Source organism: Portunus trituberculatus, chromosome 38 (assembly GCF_017591435.1).
Source record: "Portunus trituberculatus isolate SZX2019 chromosome 38, ASM1759143v1, whole genome shotgun sequence".
NCBI lineage: Eukaryota > Metazoa > Arthropoda > Malacostraca > Decapoda > Portunidae > Portunus > Portunus trituberculatus.
This window is the reverse complement of record NC_059292.1, coordinates 31,691,482-31,709,042: the sequence shown is the minus strand read 5'-3', so window position 1 is coordinate 31,709,042 and position 17,561 is coordinate 31,691,482. Positions and strand designations below refer to the sequence as shown.

The 17,561-nt window shown below is 35.7% G+C and overlaps 1 protein-coding gene across 1 annotated transcript; it reads right to left on the bottom strand.

Moving 5' to 3' along the window:
* Positions 1-3,759: 3,759 nt before the first annotated feature.
* Positions 3,760-11,658, bottom strand: LOC123514923 (protein mono-ADP-ribosyltransferase PARP4-like). The gene is made up of 5 exons (XM_045273179.1): positions 11,615-11,658; positions 10,944-11,048; positions 6,154-6,422; positions 5,357-6,075; positions 3,760-3,834 (listed from the first exon to the last, which is right to left on the bottom strand). Exons 1-5 carry the CDS (start codon positions 11,656-11,658, stop codon positions 3,760-3,762), a joined length of 1,212 nt encoding a protein of 403 aa, XP_045129114.1.
* Positions 11,659-17,561: the final 5,903 nt, after the last annotated feature.

Genomic DNA, 17,561 nt, shown 5'->3' with positions numbered 1-17,561 from the left:
CAATAAGAACAACATTCTGACTCAAGTGACAGTGGTGTGAGCAGCCGCCGGTGCCACACACCCTCACGGAGACCATGAAGCGCCGCCCGGATCTTTGGCGGCACGGCACTACTAACGCCTATTTTGATGTTACATTTAGAGTAACAGAAGAAAGAAGTGGAGATGCATTATTGCCACTATTATTTTTATTATTATTACCATTATTATTATCATTATTAGAGATGTACCGATACCAGAATTTTGACCGATACCACAAAATCGGGCCGATACCGACGCTATTACTGATGCCGATACTACTAGTGACACTGATAACAGTGCACTGGAGACAAGTTCATAAAATTGTTGCCCACAGTCATATGTTTTTTTTTTCTTATTTGACACTTTTATACTTAAATATTTTCATATCTCCTTAAAACAACAATGGTTTTAATGAAACTGCATTTTAAACTGCTTTATTTTAATGTCATTTTACATCCTTAGAGTGTAATTCATTAGATTTCAGTTCAAAACATGAGCTTTCACGAAATGTTTTCCGTTAAGTAGAAAAAGATAAAGTTTATTCTGGGTTCAGGATGATATCTTAATATCTAATAACAAATTAATGATTATGTATTATGATGATTTTGTTAGTTTATCATCAGAATCATTTGAAATATTGTTTACAAAATCATGGATTGAAGATGGCAGAGCAGAAGTTGAGAACTGTTGTAACTGTATTCATATAAATGTGTCTTTATTTACTAATACGAATATACTGTTGCCTCATAAATATAATTTATTTTATTTATAATCTACCTGTCAGAAGAATTAAGATTCTATATATAACAAGAAAACTTAACTCACGTACACACAGCAGCAGACTGCAGTGTGTCTATGTGCTGACTATAAGGTGAGGGATGTAGCAGGGCCCCGAGTCCATTACCGACCTTATCTCTTACTCGTATGGTAGCAGTAGTGACTCATTAGTAAAGAATATATTCTATTACTACACACCATGGACTCAATATGCCGTACCATACTAAATGATTTGACATTCTCATTAATTCATTTTTATCGCTATAAAACATCCAAATTCTGCTTAACAAAATAACTTGCAGAATGAGATACACTGAGTAATAAATTCCTTTTTTAAGTACCGGTAGTATCGGTAGAAAATCAGCCGATACCAATGCCGATACCGACACTCCTTAAATGAGCCAATACTACTGATGCTGATACCGACACATCCATACATCTCTCATTCTCCTTCGTCTTATTATTATTATTGTTATTATTATTATTATTATTATTATTATTATTATTATTATTATTATTATTATTATTATTATTATTATTAGTGTCATTTATTACTATTACTATTATTAGTATTGTTGTTGTTATTATTATTATTATTATTATTATTATTATTATTATTATTATTATTAGTAGTAGTAGTAGTAGTAGTAGTAGTAGTAGTAGTAGTAGTAGTAGTAGTAGTAGTAGTAGTAGTAGTAGTAGTAGTAGTAGTAGTAGTAGTAGTAGTAGTAGTAATAGTAGTCGTAGTAGTAATAGTAGTCGTAGTAGTAGTAACAATGATAGTAGTAGTAGCAGTGATAGTAATAATGGTAGTAGTAGTAGTAGTAGTAGTAGTAGTAGTAGCGGTGGTGGTAGTATCAGTAGTATTTTATAATTGCTATATAGGCATGACGCACTGGCAGACAGATAGCTGTACTGCCAATGGGGTGTCAGATAGCGCCGTGCGTGTCGGTCGTGGTGAAACAACCAGAAATGCTGTTATGGAAGTTGATGATATTCAAAATGGCCACTGTTCCCTACAGCCAAAAATACCTTAATGCCACGCCCAGAAATTAAAAATGATGCACTGGAAAATTATAGAAACTCTTCCGACTCAGAATCATATATATATATATATATATATATATATATATATATATATATATATATATATATATATATATATATATATATATATATATATATATATATATATATATATATATATATATATATATATATATATATATATATATATATATATATATATATATATATATATATATATATATATATATATATATATATATATATATATATATATATATATATATATATATATATATATATATATATATATATATATATATATATATATATATATATATATATATATATATATATATATATATATATATATATATATATATATATATATGTGTGTGTGTGTGTGTGTGTGTGTGTGTGTGTGTGTGTGTGTGTTATTTTATTTTTATTTATTTATTTTTTTCCATCAATTCCCGTTAGCTTTATTTTTGGATATAGGGACCTGTTCCTCTTGTCGGGATGCATGTATTGCATGTGTTGGTGATGTTTGAATACCATGTTCTATTGTTACAGTCAGTGTAATTTGCGTAGCTAATTGCCTTCATTGATGGCAAATTGTAAAGTTTATGGAGACCAATTTTGTAGTATCTTAACACCCAAAATGAGAAACAATAATTATCACGCGGATAGACATAAGGAGAAATTATAGTGAATAATGATTATATGTAACAAATCTATCAAAATGTTATATTTTTCTTTACTGGTAAAAAAAAAATAGTGGAACTTCTAAGGATTTCTTCTAATTTATTAGACAGAATCTTAACACGAGATTGTAGTTTAAAAAAAAAAGAATTCCTATCAAATGTGACAAACTATTATGTATAATTCATCACAAGCTAACTCCGGCAGCGAAATATATTGTGAATATTTTATTATATCTAGGTTATTTTCTGATTGGAGGATGATTTTTATTTTTTATCTCCCTGAAAATTGAAGAATACTAATTTTTTTCATCTAAACCACCGTAGGAATTAGTTTTACATATTGTAAAGATGTCTTTACGTGTTGTGTCGAAGATAACTTTCTCTTTGAATACATAAAGAAGTAAGAAATTAGTTGCACTGCACCAGACTGACTAATCTCTGATCTCCTCAAGACCCTTTTACGAGACATGCAAGTTACTGAGCTAATGTAATGTTAAGGCATTTCTTATATCATCAGTATTTTGTCTATATTTTTCACAACAACAATGATTCGTGTCATTTGTTCCTAATACATAATGTACTATATTCGTCAAAATATATATTATTTGTTAAAAAAAAATCGTTGTCCTAAGCTTCGCATGTTGTATTGGAGCATAAACAAGCAGATCTTGTTTCATATTAAAGATAACTATAATATGATATTTGAAAAATATCAAAATATGCTATTAAATGAGTAGCATCCATACCTGCCTTTTACTGATTTTCCTTGGCATCATGCATCGCCCACTCAAGCGGCACCTGGTGACCTTACGATATGGAAGGTAAATGAAGGCCTGCCAATGTTAACATCTACAAGTGATTTGTCGTAATCGTGTTTATACATTGATTCCATATCTAGAGATATCAATTGAGGTCCAGAACTTACAAAATATTTGCGGTATATATCAGAAAATAATGACTTATCCCGTGTTATTTAGGCCTTCTTACCGCCAGTCCGCCTTTTGACATTTCCTTTATTTTTCATACAGAACACTACTTCGCAAATGAATTGATGTGTACATTTCAGAAATATATATATATATATATATATATATATATATATATATATATATATATATATATATATATATATATATATATTATCTTTATTCCTCAAGAAAGTCTTACTCTCTTTTAAGAGTCTGTTTATGACTTCTCCGTAGGTGGTCATTTTTGGTAGATACAAGAGTTCGGCTCATAGAGCCTTCTTCAGTAGCGCTACAGTAGAAGGCTCTATGAGCCGAAATCCTGGATCTACCAAAAAAGACCACTTACGGAGAAGTCATAAACAGAGTCTTAAAAGAGAATAAGACTTTCTTGAGGAATAAAGAGATTATTCTCAAAAAGATAGTGAATGCTGAATTAGCCATCACCTTCAACGAAATACATGCATACATATATATATATATATATATATATATATATATATATATATATATATATATATATATATATATATATATATATATATATATATATGTACAATGAAATGGCCATAAATCTATGATAAGAGAATGTGTAGATTGCATTTGATGAATTACGAAACTTACATTAGTGTAAAACAACGCAAGAGACTCACTTAGTAATGTCAACATGGAATCTGCGCATGCTAAGATGATCTGCTTTTGTGTTGGATTATCATATGTATGTAGATATACGTTTAGAATTTTTCTTTCTCTTTGTTCATGCGATGATGCTTTTGTAGAGGCTTGCATCTCTCTCTCTCTCTCTCTCTCTCTCTCTCTCTCTCTCTCTCTCTCTCTCTCTCTCTCTCTCTCTCTTTCTCTTGTTTTCGGACATGCAGCAAGGTCTTGAGTAACACGACGTTTCACACCTTATCAAAGTATTGTCACTGTTTAATCCTAATAATTTCAGAATTCGTTTTAGAAGATAGAAACTATCTGTATGCCATGATTGTTAATCCTGTCTCGCCATCCGCTAACGGGAACAAACCTGCGGTTGAGTGAATTTAGAAAAAAAAAAAAATTATCATCCCCCTAAAAAAGTATATGAATAAGTTCTTAAAAAATCAATCTATCTATCTATCTATCTAGATATATATATATATATATATATATATATATATATATATATATATATATATATATATATATATATATATATATATATATATATATATATATATATATATATATATATATATATATATATATATATATATATATATATATATATATATATAGTAACGCTTTCCTTGTGAATGGGTCTTTCTTTGTAGTCAGAAAAACAACAGTCTTTTTTTTTCTATTATTGTCTTCGGAGAAACACGCATTCACATGTGCCCAACGGAAGCATCAGTAATTTTTTCTTTTATTGCTGGGACGCATTTTTGCCGTGGGTGTAGGTATGATTAGACGATTTTATTGACATTAGGAAGGGTTTATAGAGGTCAAAATATTCACGGCCAGAGTCTTCACTATTTCAATCCCAAATAAGTTTCTGAAGTTGTATAAAATCACTAAATAGTAAGCAAACTTCATGGTACAGACGAGGTTAAGAGCATTTTCTATTTAATGAGGGAAAACTTTCTCTAATTTTCTCAACACACCAGGCATGGATGTTGGATATTCCTTACAGTAACAAACAGTGAAATCTGGAAACCATTTTCTTCCTTCTTTTCCATGTCATATTTTCACGCAATAATTTAGACAAAGAAATGCACGTTAAAATTAAATAGCTTATTGAAGGTATTGATAAAAAAAATAAAAAAAAAGTTCGGTTTTCTTCTAACTGAATATTTGACACGTGTAGATAAAGGCGTGATCACAGACCTGAAGATGTTGCATAAAGAACACAGGTAGCGGTGTGTGGGTGTACCGCTGACAACACTGGTGGCGGGGTGTGGGTGTACTGCTGATAACACTAGTGGCGGAGTTTGGGTGTACCGCTGATAACAATGGTGGCAGTGTGTGGGTGTACCGCTGACAACACTGGTGGCGGGGTGTGGGTGTACCGCTAACAACACTGGTGGCGGCGGGGTGTGGGTGTACCGCTGATAACAATGGTGGCAGTGTGTGGGTGTACCGCTGACAACACTGGTGGCGGGGTTTGGGTGTACAGCTGATAACACTCGTGGCGGTGTGTGGGTGTACCGCTAACAACACTGGTGGCGGGGTGTGGGTGTACCGCTGATAACACTGGTGGCGGTGTCTGGGTGTGCCGCTCACAACATTGGTGGCGGGGTGTGGGTGTACCGCTGATAACAATGGTGGCAGTGTGTGGGTGTACCGCTGACAACAATGGTGGCGGGGTGTGGGTGTGCCGCTGACAACACTGGTGGCGGGGTGTGGGTGTACCGCTGATAACACTGGTGGCGGTGTGTGGGTGTGCCGCTGACAACACTGGTGGCGGAGTGTGGTTGTGCCGCTAACAACACTGGTGGCGGGGTGTGGGTGTGCCGCTGACAACACTGGTGCAGGGGTGTGGGTGTGCCGCTGACAACACTGGTGGCGGGGTGTGGGTGTGCCGCTGACAACACTGGTGGCGGTGTCTGGGTGTGCCGCTCACAACATTGGTGGCGGGGTGTGGGTGTACCGCTGATAACAATGGTGGCAGTGTGTGGGTGTACCGCTGACAACAATGGTGGCGGGGTGTGGGTGTGCCGCTGACAACACTGGTGGCGGGGTGTGGGTGTACCGCTGATAACACTGGTGGCGGTGTGTGGGTGTGCCGCTGACAACACTGGTGGCGGGGTGTGGGTGTGCCGCTAACAACACTGGTGGCGGGGTGTGGGTGTGCCGCTGACAACACTGGTGCAGGGGTGTGGGTGTGCCGCTGACAACACTGGTGGCGGGGTGTGGGTGTGCCGCTGACAACACTGGTGCAGGGGTGGTATTTCTTATGGAGTATTATCATGGGTGTGAAGAGACTGCATTTATTTTCTCTCTTAATTTTCTTTCTTACTCTTTCATATTCTCCTCAAGTGGCTACATTGCTTTCTTCCTTCTCCCCTTGATTATTTTTCTTACCCTTTCATTTTCTTTCCCATCATCTTTTTCTACCCTTTCTCCCCTTCCTCTTCCTGCTCATCATCACTATTGCAGCTGCTACTGATGCTGATGTTGATGCTGATGCTGATCCTACTACTACAACTACTGCTACCACTATCGCTACTACTACTACGACTACTACGACTACTACTACTAGTAGTACTACTACTAATAATTTTTTATGCAAAATGGAAGCTTACCAAGAGCAACAAAGTATTAAAAAAAAGGCCCACTTAAACTGCAAGTTCCCTAAAAGATAAGAGAGAAGTTAGCCAGAAAACAGGGACAAATGTCTTGAAATCTCCCTCTTAAAAGAAGTCAAGTCGTAGGAAGATGGAAATATAGAAGCAGGCAGGGAGTTCTAGAGTTTCCCGGAGAAAGGTATGAATGATTGAGAATACTGGTTAACACTTGCATTAGAAAGTTGGACAGAATAGGGGTGAGAGGAAGAAGAAAGCCTTGTGCAGCGAGGCCGCAGTAGGAGGGAAGGCATGCAGTTAGCAAGATTAATACAAGTTAGCATGAAAATAGCTATAAAAGATAGAAAGAGATGCAACATTTCTGCGGTGAGAAAGAGGCTGAAGATAGTCAGTCAGAGGACTACTACTACTACTACTACTACTACTACTACTACTACTACTACTACTACTACTATTTTGTGAAATAATAATAATAATAATAATAATGATAATAATAATAAAAATAATAATGATAATAATAGTAATGATACTGCTGCTGCTTCTACTACTACTACTACAGCTACTACTATTACCACTTTTAGTATTACTGCTACTAAAAATTTCCGTCTATTTCTTTTTATATAATAATGAAGTTTGAGTTTGTTCTGATAACGAATTACTTGAATAAAAAGCATGAATTTATATGAACAGTTAAACTGTTAAATACTATGTACCTAATTATGATGTTAGACACGGTAGAGTCTTGTCCTTTATATATATATATATATATATATATATATATATATATATATATATATATATATATATATATATATATATATATATATATATATACAGAGAGAGAGAGAGAGAGAGAGAGAGAGAGAGAGAGAGAGAGAGAGAGAGAGAGAGAGAGAGAGAGAGAGAGAGAGAGAGAGATATCATCAAACGGGTTTCAGAAGTGAAAATTGGATGTTGTCAAGATACACATAGAATTAATATTCTTGGGTACGCTGAAGATTTTGTCATAAAAGAAATTTCATAAAATAGAGTAAGCTTCAAGAACCCACAAGTAGGTATAAAACATATCTACCTCTTTCCAACCATCAGTAACTTACCTAATCATCTTTTGAAACTCCTTAATGATTACCGCTTCCGTTCCATTCATCTACCACTCTATTCAATAGATTATGATCAATTCCTTCCTATCTCATTTTTAAATCGAACTTTTTAAATTCTATATCTGCTATTTCATTTTCTCTTCTGACCACGCTTTCTGACACAAAACAATTTGGATTGGCTACTTAAGACAACTTTGAAATTCAAAAATAAATACTCATGATATTTAGCTTGATGAACAATTGTATTAATAATGACAACATTAAGAAATATAAAATAGTAGAGATCTACAGTTATAATGACCACACTATTAATTTATACTTCCCATACGCAGGACGATGAAACGAGACTCAGGGTTTCCTATGCTAAATTTGATAATGTTTTAATAGAAATTTTAAGGATGTCAGTAATGAGAAATTATCATTTTTATACAAGTCACAATGAATTCAAGATTATGGCTTGCAGCTACAAAGTTAAACCAAGACTTTTTATCCACCTCAACATTTATTTACTTATTTTGAGCTGCATATGGAAATTCATTCAAGGAATATAATAAAAAAATAAATATATATATATATATATATATATATATATATATATATATATATATATATATATATATATATATATATATATATATATATATATATATATATATATATATATATATATATATATATATATATATATATATATATATATATATATATATATATATATATATATATATATATATATATATATATATATATATATATATATATATATATATATATATATATATATATATATATATATATATATATATATATATATATATATATATATATATATATATATATATATATATATATATATATATATATATATATATATATATATATATATATAGCACATGGGGTTGCAATATTTTTTCAAATACTTAGTAGAAGTGTGACTGTATATATATATATATATATATATATATATATATATATATATATATATATATATATATATATATATATGTAAGCAGTCACACTTCTACTAAGTATTTGAAAAAAATACTGTAACACCATGTGCTATATATTTGACAAGGTATGATTTTCTAATAGCAAAAAAATCCTTTGCTTCTAATTCTTAATGGATCTCTGTTCGTAATAGGTGATACTTTTATAGAAAGTTTGTTCGCGTTTTATTTCTTTTTGTTTATGCAATAAATATCATTGAAAATATCTCGAATATAATTTTGCTTGGAATCTTATAGATAGATGACACAATCACGGAGTTATCTTTGTTTTTCAATTGTCAATATGACCTTGTGTGTAATTATGTAATATGCAAATTTGTTATATGTTATAAAAATTAAAGATGATTAATAGATTCATCGATTTACTGCTACTACAACAAAAACTTCTACTTCTACTACTACAACTTTTTTTTTTATGTTATGGCCTATAGCAACTGTGGGTGTACTTCAAGAGTACGTATAGGAAGCGTTGTTCGGCTTCCACCCATTAGTGGCGCAGGCAATTTTACTTATAGTGGTACCTATATTACGGCCCATATCACCACCCAAGCGCATCTTTGGTATAACTACCTAGAACCTGGATACCATGGTGACATGTAGGTAACTTTAAACCACTCGATAAATGGCATAGTTTATAAGGCTGTACGTGGTGGGACTCAAACTTACGTATGGACGTCTGCCGGATCCCACGCTCACCTGCTACAACTACTTCTATACTACTACTACTACTACTACTACTACTACTACTACTACTATTAATAATACTAATACTAATACTACCACTGGCTTCACAAGGCAGAGGACCGGGGTTCGATTCCCCGGCCGGATGGAGATATTTGGGTGTGTCTCCTTTCACGTGTAGCCCTTGTTCACCTAGCAGTGAGTAGGTACGGGATGTAAATCGAGGAGTTGTGACCTTGTTGTCCCGGTGTGTGGTATGTGCCTGGTCTCAGGCCTATCCGAAGATCGGAAATAATGAGCTCTGAGCTCGTTCCGTAGGGTAACGTCTGGCTGTCTCGTCAGAGACTGCAGCAGATCAAACAGTGAACCATTACCATCACCAACACTACTACTACTACTACTACTACTACTACTACTACTACTACTACTACTACTGCTGCTGCTGCTGCTGCTGCTGCTGCTGCTGCTGCTGCTGCTGCTGCTGCTGCTGCTGCTGCTGCTGCTGCTATGTGCCAGCAGTCTTACTATTAACATTATCTTCATTAATATTGTTGTTAACATGACTACTAACAATAATGACTACTAATTCATCATCGTTGTCATCACTATCATCGTGATCGTCGTCATCATCATTGTACGAGATATTTTTGATAGTATAAAGTTTGCATGTTGCAGAGTTAGCTAAGTTCAAATAAAGTAAGAAAGTAAATTAGCAAGTAAGTAAAGTGAATGTTTTGTCATCATCGAGCCCCATATATATATATATATATATATATATATATATATATATATATATATATATATATATATATATATATATATATATATATATATATATATATATATATATATATATATATATATATATATATATATATATATATATATATATATATATATATATATATATATATATATACACACACACACACACACACACACACACACACACACACACACACACACACACACACGCACACACACACACACACATACAAGCACATACGTACATACATACATATAGTTCAAATAAAACTCCTTAACAAATAAACAGAAATTTCTTTTGTTTATGATAGTAACTTCTTGATATAAGGAACCTGAAAGTGTATCCATTAAATTTAGGTATATGAAGTTAATGAAAATTAACCTTCCCCTATAATAGATTGTCAGTCATGCATAATCATTATTTTCTTTGCTCTAGATGCTTACTAAAGTATACGTCTCCCAACAAGCAGGCTCACCGTGACAAGCCCGTTGTTACAGCATGACTTTATATTATTTATTTTCTTGTATAATGTATAATTATCAATGATATTGTCAGTGAAGGCATCCTATCTATCTATCTATTTGTGAGCAAAGCTGTGTAGTAAAGGCGTCTTACCTGGCCTGTGCCGAGCCACTTGACAATCTGCGAGTACATGCTCGTACGTAATCAAGGAATGAGGAGCACCGAGGAAGGGAGTGTAGAGACAGGCGTGCCTTGCGACTGTGCAACATAGTCAATTTATTATGGAAATCATGCACTGAATACAACCAAGAGGCATTGGGTGCTTCCTTCCTGTAGCGGGCTGAGGATGGATGAGGAAGCCAGCTTGGTGGTGGTGGTGGTGACGGGCAGGCATGCAGGGACAGGCCGAGCTAGACGGACAGGCGGAATGCATAAGTTTGGCGGGGAGGGAGGGAACACGCCGCAGCCCTGCAGACCAGTGGGGCAAAAAATGGAAGAGGCCTTTGTCCTGTAGTGGACTGACATGGGGTGGTGGTGGTGGTGGTGGTGGTGGCAGCGAAGGGGATTGTGGTTGGATAGTGGTGGTGGTGATTGTGGTTTTATGGCAAGTAAGAAAAGAAAAAAATGAATGAATAGTTTACTCAGTAATCTGACACTTATTTGAATACCCTTCCAATTTTAGTTTATTTGTCTCTCTTACATAGTCATACTAGACATTTTCCACCTTTCTTTCGGTTATTGATAAATTTGGCATATATTTTTGCCCATGACGTTTTTACTGTAATTATTTATCAAACATTGATTTTCCTCTTACCAGCACACACCTGACTATCTCTTCAGATACCAACGCAACATTGTCGTCTGCCATTATCTCTCTTAACAAATAGGGAGGTATCTTGGTTTTGTTTTGTTCCTGTGTAACATTACATTTTTTTGCATAACCATTGCTAGTAAAACAATGCTAAGCAGTGCCTTAGGTAGTGATGGGCAACAGCTGAGTATGCTGAAAATCGTAGGTTATTATATAAAATTAAGGACAGGCGACAGAATAAGCTCGTAGATGCTGATGATGAGGTAGTGTGAGGCAGGTGTGTTAATGAAAAGAAGTCATCAATACAGTTTCATTGCTTGAAAAACCGTGTTTTTCTGTGGTGGGAATTAATGTACGTTTTTTTGGTGTTATATATATTTTTTTTTACTATTGGTTCTTTAAAATTTTATTGATATGCTTTAGTCTTATATTCATAAATCTTATTTCATCACTAGCACATTTCCATGAAGTCTGTCGGTGCAATGTGTGGAATGGAGACACTTAAGGGCACCGATGATGCGGTTACCATATTTTCTTGTCATAATTATTATTGATGTTGGTTGTTAGTCCTTTTCTAGGATTATTGTGATGAAAAATAAATTGTCATCCATAATTTGCCTTTAATATTTACAATTAGTTTATATCTATCTAGTAGCATGTTATGTCTATCATTCAGAAAGGCTTATACACCGTTATTAGAATTAGTGTCATGCATCATTGTCATTACCTGTTTGTCGGCATTATCGATTCAGAACACCAGATAAGGAAGCGCTTTACATTACAGGTACCATTGCTCTTGATATAACTATGATGTCATAATTCGTGATTTGTTACTATGAAAATAGAATCAAATACACATTTACCTGACTGCCACTGCACCTTACTATGTAATATGTACTATGCACAAGGTAAATATTTATATGCTGCCATAATGATATGATATACACGATGTCATGAAGCACTTCTTCACATAGACCAGAAAAAAAATGGAGGTGGTAGCACTAGTGGTGGCCTTTTTATGCCAAGACCTGCCGCCTGGTCTGTGGCTGTCAATACTGTGCGCCTTTGGACAAGAGATTCTGTCTGCGTTAATCATTTGCTTCACATGTCTTTATATGATTATTGTAAATCTCTTCATTACTCATTGCCTCATCGTTGCCAGAGACGCCTAATAGTATAAGTATCATTCACCGTATAATTTCACACCTGTTCTTATTCAGTTGTTTGAAACCTATTGCAGAAGGTTATTCAATTAAAAAACTCAATATTCTTGCTGGTAAGATTATATTTTTTGAACGCTGAAGCGATAAAAGACTAGTCATGAAGAAGAATATATCTTAGAGAGTAAATCATTTACCTAAAATGCCAGGCAGGTATATTCCTAATGTATGACGGAAAATATTCGTGAATGTCCTTTATATAATGTACCTCATAGTGTCAATATTGAAAGAAGTAAAGTCAAAAGTGGCTGTGTGTGTGTATGTGTGTGTGTGTGTGTGTGTGTGTGTGTGTGTGTGTGTGTGTGTGTGTGTGTGTGTGTGTGTGTGTGTGTGTGTGTGTGTGTGTGTGTGTGTGTGTGTGTGTGTGTATTAGAATATCTCTACTCTAAGTACATATTATGATCATTGTTCTTTGTTCTCTTGACAGAATCAACCATCCAGAGTGGATCGGCGGTTACCCGGAGTAAGTACTACCAAGCTGTATGGATGAGGGCCAGACATCTGTGTGTGTGTGTGTGTGTGTGTGTGTGTGTGTGTGTGTGTGTGTGTGTGTGTGTGTGTGTGTGTGTGTGTGTGTGTGTGTGAGGAGGCATATCCTAAAATGCCAGTACTGAAGAGTGTGCCGTTTGTGACGCGGGGCCCGTCACGTCTTTGTCCTGCGTGAGGCTTGAGGAGATAGAAGAGGATGTGCAAGAATAAGTCAGGGCAGGTAGAAATCGGGGAAGGACTTGTTGCGTCTTATGTTAAGAGTCACGTGTGAGGGTGTTGCATCATTACACGCAAGGCCACGAGGAAGCAGGCTGCTGAGTGGTGCACCTGAGCGGCGCGGCGGGGAAGGCGGGGGCTTGATGAGGGCTGGCGGCGTGCTTAAACTGTTGAGGAATTTAATTCAAAACATTCTTGTCTCTCTCCGTGTGTTTGATGACAATAATATGAAAATGTTCTTGCTTAATAGATTTTTGATAATATAATTCATTAACACTTTTTTGTTTTAATGATAATATGAATCGTTCATGCATTCTCTCCGGTATACCTCCAGTTTTTAGTATGATGCTGACTCGTATATACATTTTTGTGTTTATTTTTGTTTGGTTTTCTGATAAATGTGAAGAAGTGTTGGGCAGTATCGATCCCGGTGCCTAGCCAGCTCCAATGCGCCGCCGCCCAGCGAGCACCAGGCAGCCTGCAGAGAAAGAAAGAGAAAAAGAAAACAAGACTGCCTGCAGATCTAAGGGTCTATCTGTATAGGGGATAAGAGAATGGAGATATTGGTCAGGTATCGCATTACAAAGAGGGACGAGGTAGACAGGATGACAGAAAACCTCGTCCCAGCTCCTTCAAAATGCCTTACGTTCTTCCGATGATATTAGAAGTATGTATGGTGCATATCAGGCATATCAGGTTACAATAATTGTGTACAGATTATAAGCTATTTATCTCATAGTTGTATCTCAACATCGGGCATAGATGTATTTGAAAATAAGATTCACAATCATATAGATACTGCAAAATCAGCTAACATATATAGGTATGTATATTAGATGTGGTCATGAACAGGAAAGTTGTGCAAATCAGTGATTCATATTGCACTGAACAGTTTTTATTAGCAACTTTTTAGACTTAGATCGATAGTGTGTGTGGGTGTGGGTGTGGGTTTGGATATGGGCGTGTGTGTGTGTGTGTGTGTGTGTGTGTGTGTGTGTGTGTGTGTGTGTGTGTGTGTGTGTGTGTGTGGATGCGTGGGTGGATGGGTGTCAGTGCTGATATGATCATGAAAATAAGATGCATGAACATCCTCGCAGTTTTATAAGTCAGGTCATCTGCACCTCACGAAGCTACAAAGGTGCTATTGGTTTGCATGGGCCGTTGTTGTGCTTGCCACACCACCCGTAACCTGGGGCTGATTCGAGAGTTTGCCGTTGTTTAGATGCATTTTTGTTTGAACGGGTTATAAGGTTTGTGGTGTTGTCAATCCATCGTACAGTAATGTAAGGATATCTTTTGAATTATATCCTGCAAGCAGAGGTCTTGATATGTTGACTAGATTTATAAAGAGTATAACCATGTCCGCGTAGAGTCTGAGCAGCCATTTTGTGTTTAGGTCCAACACTTCTTAACAGGAAAAAATGAATTTCAGTATATCGAGATAAAATGTATCCAGATGTCGTTCGTTAAAGTGAAAATACGCTTTGATTTGAATATCAAAATTATTTAAAAGAAATGTGCATCTGATAGCATAATGTTTTCAACGTCATGATTAGGAATTAGTTTCCTCACCTAACACATAGAACCTGAGTCTTCCCTTCAAGGAGGCCATGTCTAATGTATAATTGAGTGTGGAGGCATGAGGTACCGGCACTACTCCTGCGCCCTTCCTTTGTGCCATGGTGAACACGAGTGCCTGGGAATCATGCACGGCACCTATGAGTGACCGTCCTTCGAAGGCCTGGCCGTTCACTGCCCTACTAACGTTATTAATTGATTTTGCTTTCTTTTTATTGGAGTAGCGTAAACATGATTATATAGAGTATGTTTTTATAAGGTGATGCAGAGGACTACCTAAAACTTAAAGTTAGTATCAGTTTAGTTTTTCATTCTCTTTCCAATCTATTTCCCTTGAGCAAATTTCATTCACCCTTCAGCTCGGCGTGAGTGTTGAGTGTGAGGGTGGATACTGCGTCTCCGAGTCCACCTGTACAAATATTTAGCCTTGTTCCTGTGCCTGGGAGGTCAACCTCCGCCTCGATGATCCTCCATAAAAATGGAGGATCAAATTAACAGATTGAATTAATCCTATAAGTAACAGGAACTAGATGATATGTCTAATCTTGAGTGTATTTTGCTGAAATAATTTTACATTTGGATAGGTTATCCAGCTGTGCTATAGGTCCGTCACAGAAGATGCAAGGAAATTATCCTTATCACAATTACTTCATACAGCGATGATATATAGAGCTGTTTCCATTCACAGGAGTTATGAAATACTGACAACTATACCAGTTTTCTAGGAATTGTATTTTAATATCTCTTGATTACATGATTTTTCTGTTTAATTCAGACATTTGCTTCACTGCCATAAAGTGATGACGTCACATTACTGAGAAGTGGCACACACTATAACAAACGTATGTAAATATCTACTTATTTCATTACCGTATGGGATATTTTATTTTGCAAGGAATCGGGTATTTCTATATCATAGTAAGTATTTGTACATTAATTTGAAGGCATTTCTGTTTATTATATATTGCATCTGTAGTGTGCAGTTGCAACTGACATGTCTTGCACTATGCAACGCGTGAAGAATTCCATACGACCAGATAATCTCCGGAAGATACTTCTGTATCGCAGCAAATGCCAATTTGTATAATGAGACTTGAATGTTGCCTGTACGTAATAAAGGCTTGGAATTGCAATAAACTTCTCGAAAGCTGGTGAACATATGCTCAACTAAAAAATAGTGAAGATAAAGCTAAACAGTCTCTTCTCAGATGTTCCTTTGACCGTGTGTCAAGCTTAGGCTTAGAAGACAAGGCTAAATATAAAGAAAGCTTCGGCAAAAGAAACTCGCGTATTATCCGTAGATTCTCTTTGTTCAACAACGTTTGAGCAATGTTTGTGTCTGGAGATGATTCTAGCGCAACTTAAAAGTATTAGAGGGAGATGCCATGAAGTAATGGCGAGAAGCCTTCCATCTTTCCTTTCAGGAGACATGTGTATTGCAGGTAGAGAGTGTTGGGACTATTTCCAGATTTTTGTGACTGGTCTAGTACACTTAGTGAGACTGAGAATTATCTAGTAAGATATATTGTTCACTGGTGCCGCTTGCAAATATAAAAACAGAGATCACGAGAGAGAGAGAGAGAGAGAGAGAGAGAGAGAGAGAGAGAGAGAGAGAGAGAGAGAGAGAGAGAGAGAGAGAGATTCGTGAGTGTATAAAATAGATTAAATAGCAGGAAGGCTGCGTGCATGACTAATGGTGAACGAGTGACATGTCTGGGTAAGTGTGAAATAGAACATTAAGTAAATTGTAATTTTGTTGTGATATACCCATTGTGCATTGATCACTGATGTATTCACCACGCAGGTATTGCCGTATGAGGTGAGTGAAGTGTCTGTGTTTGGTAGTTCTTGGATTTATATTGTTAGAATGAATGGCACTTAAGTGTCTTCAGGAATTATTAGTGTTGATTTAGAATTATGAATGTAATTTTCAGGTTTCAGGATTTTTCTCCCAACCAGCAGCCAACACACAATGCTTTACTGTCTCTGTACCTTCATCCTGGATTGCAGGGCTCGACGAACGAAGAGAAACTATCGAGATAAGGTAGCTACAAAAAAATAAATGTTACCAAACTTTTTATAGATTATATCTTTGGTCAGGATTTAAAAATGAATTGTATATAAACCTAAAAATAATAGCTCTAAGGGCTCATATTATTGTACACAACTTGATTTTGTGGTAATACTCAGAATGGTTCCTCGAGCCGTGCACTGTTCTTTTCTCAAATGTTTGTCTCCTTTCTTCTGCACATATCCATCCACCAAGAATCTCTCCTTCACGCGCACACACTCTCTGCTTGCCTTCTCTGATTCGAGATAGTCCTACCCCTCGATATAGAATCTTCCTTCCCTACTTTCAAACACAACCTTCCCTCCTCCTTACCTCCTACACAAGGACACCCTTTATCTCACACACTGTCGTCGTGTATCAGATTTTTTCCCCCTTTCCTTCTCCTT

Coding starts and splice junctions, on each gene's coding strand:
- LOC123514923 (XM_045273179.1), bottom strand. CDS start 11,658: ATGGCAGACGACAATGTTGCGTTGGTATCTGAAGAGATAGTCAG. Junction 11,049..11,614: donor GTATCTGAAGAGATAGTCAG/GTGTGTGCTGGT, acceptor TATGTTGCACAG/TCGCAAGGCACGCCTGTCTC. Junction 3,835..5,356: donor TCTTTATGCAACATCTTCAG/GTCTGTGATCAC, acceptor CTTCTCCGTAAG/TGGTCTTTTTTGGTAGATCC.